Below are 8,377 nucleotides of genomic sequence, written 5' to 3'. Positions count from 1 at the left end.
ACATGCTATACTATGAATTTTTTTAATGATTTTGGATGACATGCTATACTTTGACTTTTTTTCATGATTTGAACGACATGCTATACTATGACTTTTTTTTATGATTTTGAACAACATGCTATACTATGACTTTTTTTCATGATTTTGGATGACATGCTATGCTATGACATTTTTTAATGATTTTGGACGACATGTTATACTATGACTTTTTTTTCATGATTTTGAACGACATGCTATACTATGACTTTTTTTCATGATTTCTGAGAACACGCTATACTATGACATTTTTTAATGATTTTGAACGACATGCTATACTATGACTTTTTTCATGATTTTGAACGACATGCTATAGTATGACATTTTTTTATGATTTTGAACGACACATTATACTATGACGTTTTTTTACTGATTTTTGATGACACACTAAGCTATGACTTTTTTTCATGATTTTGAACGACATACTTTACTATGACTTTTTTTCATGATTTCTGACAACACGCTATATTATGACATTTTTTAATGATTTTGGATGATATGCTATACTATGACATTTTTTTATGATTTTGAACGACTCATTATACTATGACGTTTTTTACTGATTTTTGATGACACACTAAGCTATGACTTGTTTTCATGATTTTGAACGACATACTTTACTATGACTTTTTTTCATGATTTCTGATAACACGCTATACTATGACATTTTTTAATGATTTTGGATGACATGCTATACTATGATTTTTTTTCATGATTTTTGACCACACGCTATACTATGACTTTTTTTTCATGATTTTGGACGACATGCTATACTGTGACGTTTTTCATGATTTTTGACGACATGCTATACTATGACATTTATTCATAATTTTGAACGAGATGCTATAGTATGACAATTTTTAATGATTTAGGACAACATGCTATACTGTGATTTTTTTTCATGATTTTTTACAACACGCTATACTATGACTTTTTTTTCATGATTTTGGACGACATGCTATACTATGACGTTTTTTTACTGATTTTTGATGACACACTAAGCTATGACTTTTTTTCATGATTTTGAACGACATACTTTACAATGACTTTTTTTCATGATTTTGAACGAGATGCTATAGTATGACTTTTTTTTCATGATTTTGAACGACATACTTTACTATGACCTTTTTTCATCATTTTGAACGATATGTTATACTATGACGTTTTTTCATGATTTTGAACAACATGATATACTATGACGATTTTCATGATTTCAGACGACATGCTATACTATGAATTTTTTTTCATGATTTTGCAGAACATGCTATATTATGACTTTATTTCATGATTTTGAAAGACATGCTATACTATGACTCTTTTTCATGATTTTTAACAACATACTTCACTATGAGTCTTTTTCATGATTTTTGATGACATGCTATACTATGACATTTATTCGTGATTTTGAACGAGATGCTATAGTATGACAGTTTTTCATGATTTAGGACGACATGCTATACTATGAATTTTTTTCATGATTTTTGACACCACGCTATACTATGACGTTTTTCATGATTTGGATCGACACGCTATACTATGACTTTTCTTCATGATGTTTGACGACATGCTATACTATGAGTTTTTTTCATGATTTCGAACGACATGCTATACTATGACGTTTTTTCATGATTTTGAACAACATACTTTACTATGACTTTTTTTCATGATTTTGGACGACATGATATACTGTGACGTTTTTTCATGATTTTCAATGACATGCTATACTATGACTTTTTTGTCATGATTTTGGACGACACGACATACTATGACGTTTCTTTTTTTATTTTTGACGACATGCTATACAATGACTTTTTTTCATGATTTTTGATGACATGCGATACTATGACTTTTTTTTCATGATTTTGGATGATACGATATACTATGACGTTTTATTTTTTATTTTTGACGACATGCTATACTATGACTTTTTTTCATGATTTTGAATGCCATGCTATACAATGACTTTTTTTCATGATTTTGAACAAGATGCTATACTATGACCTTTTTTTCACAATAATGAACGACATGCTTTACTATGACTTTCTTTTCATGATTTTTCACGACATGCTATACTGACTTCTTTTTCAAATTTTTGATTACATACTGCTCTATAAGTTTTTCATGACATTTTCATTTCATACGATACTGTGAGGGTTTTATGACATTTTTTTTATGTCATAATATACTCTGACTTTTTTCATGACATGTTATGTCATTTAATGCCATAGTATAGTATGAACTTTTGTTTTTTACACTAATTTATGACTTTGTGACATTTCTATGACGTACTATACTGTGACTTCTTTATATTTGTGTCATACTATGTTATAACTTTTCATGACATTTGTCATGACAGTATAATATTACATTTTCAATATATACTTTCTAATCACTCCAGAGAAAATAGAATACAAACAGAAAACACAAACGTGTGGCATGTAACACTATATGACTTTTTCATGACATTTTTTCATATGAATATAAAATGACAGTCTTGTGACATTTTTATGCGCATATACAGAAGCTCTGAGACAAATTTTTAGAGAAATAATGCCGGCAAAGAAAAATATTTCACCTGCCAAACTTGTCTTTTTCTTTTACCTTCTTTGAGGTTAAAAAACAAACAGACAAAAAAAAGTAACTACAAGAAATCAAATTGTGTTTAATTGACTTTTTTTTTTAAATTATAGCATACTATACTATGACATCCCTATCAGTCAGTGGACATGATATGTATTCACATGCTGACAGAGCCTGTCATGAAAATACAAACTGAAAACAAAGATAACAATATCTTTATAAACAAATACTTCAAAAATTGTATGCAACACAGATTTATCAACAAAGTAAGGTACTATATAATTAACCTGAGAGGAAAGAAATGGTTAAACTAAGCACCTTAACAATATCCACTGTGATTCTCTGCCGACACCAACCCTGCTTTAAACACACGCATACACACAACACACAGCACATAGATAAACAATTATCTAGTCCTGCAGCAGACACAATGGATGCATCTTTGATCAGAGGAGGCCAACAAGTGTGCTACTGTTTCTGATTGGGTTCTGCAGGTATTGCATATCTGCCCTGAGTGTGTGTGTGTGTGTGTGTGTGAGTGTGTGTGTTTTGACTGTGTCAAATGTGGCATAGCTTTCTAATTACACATTGGGCTGCACAAAGCATGTCTCAAAGCAGGTGAAAAATAAATAGTGATACTCCTTTTTGACTGAAGACACATGCATGCACAAACCAAAAAAAAAACCCAATACAAAACAAAGTCTAATCAAACAGGATCTAAACGTTCTTGCTAGACGCTCGTGGATGAACATGGTCTGATTAATGAACCAGAGATGAATGACAAAGGGCCATGACTGGTGCTAATGTGATTTTAGTGATGCATGTCTCTTGTGTTTACCCATCTGACTCTGATTTATGACATTCACCCTTACCAGACTCTTACCTGTTATTTCATATAAAAATCTGGTAGGGTTGAATTTATTTCTTGATGCTACTCATAATCGATGTGTTCTTTTAAGGCTCCTTCAAAGCATTTTGCACTGGAAACCGCTGGGTTTATTCTAGGATGCACAATGTCAGAAATGAAACATTACAGAGCATGAAAAATATAAACTCAAAGATTGACATGTAAACAGCCTAAGTGATCCAGAATTATAACTTATTTCAGTGGCACACAGAATCCAGCCTCCTTCATCAGCAGCAATGACACTGTTTGATATCTAAGCAAACATGAACCTCAGAGCTTGGACTGAAAAACGAAAGCTTTTTTTTTTTTTTTTTTTGTGATCAATTTTTTATTTATTCATCGCTTATGAAAAACGAAAGCTTCACTCTGGGTAACATCAACCTACTCTTTGCTGACTCCAAGCTGCCAGCTACATCAAAGTAGAATCCCACTCCCAAAGAATCAAGTATCCATACGCAAAAAGAAGAAGAAGGAGAAGAAGCACTTCAGGCTTCAGCTTAAAACTTGTTTTTCAACTTCAGTGGTTTAAGAAAAAATGTTAAACCTGACAACTGGGCATATTTAACACCCTCCCTTTCCTAAACAAGAGTTGGAAATCAAATATAACTGAGGGCCTCCTGCTAATATACTTAAGTAAACAAGCAGTGCTTTGAGCTAAATGCTTTTTGGATATGCTAACATGCTCAGTGAGCCCAGTCTCACTTCAAAGTCGTCGAAATTTGGTGCTTGGGCAGTGACTTGCAGCATCAGAAACCAACAAAAAAGGCATCCTTTAATGTCGACATGACACACGGCTGGTTGCCGTTATAGTGGTGGTGGGCGGCAATGTGGGGGTAACGTGGCAGGCGGGAGGGGTGTTGGATGGGTCCAACAAACCCCAATTTTGACCAGAGAGAGCAGTGTTTGGGTCCCGTAAGATTCAAAAGCCAAACCCTGTTCTTTTTCTGAAACCTAACCATTTGTTTTCATTGCTTAAACATCAACTGGCAGTGTTGAACCGACATAGTGCGTTTATTTTGAAAGAGACTGTATGTAAACATTAAATTTCCTGCGAAAGCGGAAGTGTATTTTGAAAGACTATGCATGTAACAGGCAGAACTTGTCACTGTGTCCCAGTACGTCAACAACCAACGCACCCAGGGTACCTTGCACGTCATATGTGGACATGGAAAGTCCATGACCAAACAGCAGCTAGACGAGAAGATCATACACCTTTCATAAGCGTCTATGAAATACAAGGACATAGCCAGCAACTGGTTAGCTTAGCTTAGCAGGAGAAAGAGCTAGCCTGGCTCTGTCCAAAGGTGACAAATGGGGAGGGGGGACATGTCCTCTGTGTCCCCATCTATGTTGATTGCCTCATATTTAAGGTGGGTAATGAGAGTGGTATTGCTTGTCTCATTTATCTGCCAGAAAGGCTTTGCCCATCCTAAAGCCATGTCTCTACCATGGATACTGTACCTGCTCAGCTTATCAAACAGATTGCTACAATCAGACCTTTTCACTTTATCTTTTATCCACTTTATTTCACATAGTTTCCTTGTTTAATTAACATTATGTAAAATAAATTCAGAAATTAATTCAAACACAAAGCATCTGTTAGGGCTGTAACTGTCAAAAATAAATTAATAAAACACACCAGGCTCTGCTGGTGCAAAAACTGTGTCCCTCTTTGAAATAATAGTTGTAAAGCAGGGGCTTCAAAAACATTTATGCAACTTTGAAAAGGAATCTAATTTTAAAAGTGCACCCATGAAAGTTCAAATGTGGCACAGGATGCCCTCCTCCTCCTCCTCCAAGGGAGAAACTTTACTCTTATCCTCAGCAGCAGGCTGAGCCAGGTCTCATGTCTTTCCTCGGGATAAATTCTCAGTCTGATGCTCAGAGCACTCTCGTCTCCATCCCACATTGAGAAAAAAAAGCCTCTTCTCTGACACGCCAGTAAACCTGAGGCAACTAAAAATGGCCTCTCTCAGAGGAAAGCCTGTGTGACTCCAGTCTGACCCCGCTGCTTCTCTCTCCTCCTTCACTGCTGCAAAGAACACAAGATTTAAGATGGCGAGGAGGCAAACTAATTCACTCCAGCTGGAGGCAATGACTGCATGTGTGTGTTTTCAAGCTCTATTTCTTTCACACACAGCATACACACGTGCATGCACATGCTCAACTACATCCACTTGAAGGACTGCACTTTTTTCTCTGACATACTGTCTTCACTTGTGTGTGTGAGTGTGTCTCATATTCAAACACAGAGGACCTCCGTGAAGCCAGACAGCAGGTTACCATATCATCATTTCCCATAATTCCCCTGTAATTCTCCCAGTAGGCTGAGGTTACAGGAGCACAGTGAATGGTGAGGTAGTAGTAACGGCAACAACAACAAAAGGATAAAAGGAAGGTGGAAGAAATCAAGAAAGGAGGCACAAAGATGAGCAGAAGGTGTGCAGGTCGTGGGGTCAGATAGCAGATCCATAACATCTCATGTCTATGCTACTCAAAACCCAGATGAAGTCAAGTGTCAGGGTCATGTCTGTGAGGTCATGGCAGTTCAGACAATTGTATATTCCTCTGTCAGAAATATAATACACAATGTAATTTTAGTTTTGGTAGACAACTTCTGGGTTTCACTATGCAGCCATTACTCTAAAATAATTACTGTAACAAGACGAACGCTCTGCAGCAGCCACTCTGTGTGTTTATGTATCTGTTCACCTCAGGGGGTGAGCAGGGGAGGTGTGTCAAGTCACAAACATGGCACATGGCACGTACCCGACTGCACATACTCGTAACTTGACCTCTTATTTGTCATTTGCTTGTGTGTGTGTGCAGGGAAGAAAGCTTATGATTATAAGTTGTGATATCAGTAATGCCATGCAGAAGGGAGGGTTAACCACGCAGACTGACACCAGACCTAGGAGCTGTCCTTAAGAGAGAAGGGTGGAGCAGAGGTGAACTGCGAAGACAAAGAGACAGAGGACACGATGGATGACTAAATGTCCTCAATTAAAATGGAGGCGATAAGGAGGAAGACAGGAGAGAGAAAATGAATGTATGAGAGAGAGTCAGAGATATTTATTGATGGCGGCCATGTTTTTTGACCAATCTTGCTCATTTACAGTGGAAATGAGAGTCGCAAAAGTCTATTCATTTTTTATATTATGCAAATTACCACAGAATTCATCATGGTGGACTTTAATGTCCAAGAGGCTTTTTGTAGGGCACATTGAGCAGCATATCTGTTCCAAACTCCAAGTCAATCTCAGCTACAGTGTGAGGGACGTGGCCTTCCAAAATTGCGTTTTTGAGCTTTAATTACAGCCAAGTTTCATGTTTCTAGCTCATTCCAGCTCACCAAAATTTGAATCATGGCAGAAGACAACGAACAATAGCAATAAACTCAATAAGGCTCTGCCCCCTTGAGGCTTGATCCCTAATTATTACCCATCTCTGTGCACATGTACATGACAAAGTCTAGAAGGCGACAGGACCCAGAAAGGAGAGCGAGAGCAGGACTGAAAAGATCACAAATATACGTGTACAGTATTTATCAAAAGCTTTATATGTTGCTCTGCATTGCACAGAGAGTCAGAGACGGTGACAGAATTATTTCCTCAAGTAAAAATATTTCTGTCATTAACACCCTGCGCAGACATTGTCCCTTAGTCTAACTCTTAATTTGATCCGATCCACACAGGGATTCGACTAAAACAAAGTAAATATGGTCAATTAACCATCATCTATTCATCTCTGAAACAGCCTGTGAATTAGCTATGAATGAGTATATTACATATTATACATCATGTACACGGCATATTGCAGATTTCTTTCAGTCAAATGTGTTGTTTGATGGCTGTTGGTTATACAAGGATCAATAAAAAGGAGCTCAATGCAGAATCTTGGACAACGTGTATCCTGAAATTACACAGGAAGTTAATACAATTCACAAGATCAATCTATTGACCGACATTAAATGTTTGCATGTACTGCATTGTAATCATGCGTGTGTGTGTATCCAGTATGTAGAGGGTTTTTTGTGAAGTTTTTCTTCATCTGAACCGAGGCTCTAAAGATCAGAGGTGTCATATGCTGTATGGATTCTGAAGTCCTCTGAGACGAACCTGTGATCTTTGGTTCTATAAATAAACTTGACTTGACTGGACTTGTGTTGAATAAGAAAGCAGCTTCAGTGTCAGTGTCTCTTTGTCGGCACTTATGAAAGGTGTGTGTGTGTGGAAGGAGAGTGTCAGTGTTAGACAGGTGTTTATTTGGACGTGTGCATTTCTCTTTGTCTCTGTGGAGCTTCAGCCTTCATCTTGAAACCGTCCCAGCAGACGGGGTCTTCCTCTGTCAGAGGTGAGGCCGAGGCGATGAGGTCGGTGAACGACAGCAGCGTAAATGAGGTGGGAGGAGGAAGAGATGGACGGAGAGGCTGAGAAGAAAGAACAAGAAGAGTCTATAATGACTGAAATAGAGTGGAGTTTCTAATAGAGCAGCAACTAAAGATTAGTAATTGAAGACAAATGTCACATCTTGAGGGGATTATAGACAACATCGAAATCATCTACCCACTATCAAGTAAATCAAATGTGATATTACATGATAATCCATAAAAATGTAATGAAGCTACTGTATAAATGTAATTGTTAAACATTTTGATAAAAATACTTCTTCTCTTTCTTTCTGAGAATAGTTTTTATGTTTTCCTTTCATTAATGGAGACTATGAACAACATGGGATAAAGCAGAGATACGGAAAATGACAGTCACGGATTAAAGGCGCTGTATGTAAGAATGTGGCCAAAACAGTTACTGCACTCAAATTCAAAATACTGCCGCGAGTCTTGTCCGCCCCCCC

General features: G+C 36.8%; 2 protein-coding genes across 2 annotated transcripts in view; one reads left to right on the top strand and one right to left on the bottom strand.

Moving 5' to 3' along the window:
• The window catches only part of alkbh8 (alkB homolog 8, tRNA methyltransferase), a 159,187-nt gene that overhangs the window by 129,576 nt on the left and 21,234 nt on the right, over window positions 1–8,377 (top strand). The gene's annotated exons all lie outside the window — the stretch shown is intronic.
• Window positions 2,706–8,377, bottom strand: part of aasdhppt (aminoadipate-semialdehyde dehydrogenase-phosphopantetheinyl transferase) — a 16,381-nt gene continuing 10,709 nt past the window's right edge. The window contains exon 7 of the mRNA XM_050032495.1: window positions 2,706–7,952. Coding sequence (XP_049888452.1) covers window positions 7,785–7,952 — 168 coding nt within the window. The 3' untranslated portion in view covers window positions 2,706–7,784. The remainder of the gene's footprint in view (window positions 7,953–8,377) is intronic.

This window comes from Epinephelus moara, chromosome 2, assembly GCF_006386435.1.
Source record: "Epinephelus moara isolate mb chromosome 2, YSFRI_EMoa_1.0, whole genome shotgun sequence".
In the NCBI taxonomy this organism is placed as follows: domain Eukaryota; kingdom Metazoa; phylum Chordata; class Actinopteri; order Perciformes; family Serranidae; genus Epinephelus; species Epinephelus moara.
This window is presented reverse-complemented; position numbering and strand designations above follow the sequence as displayed.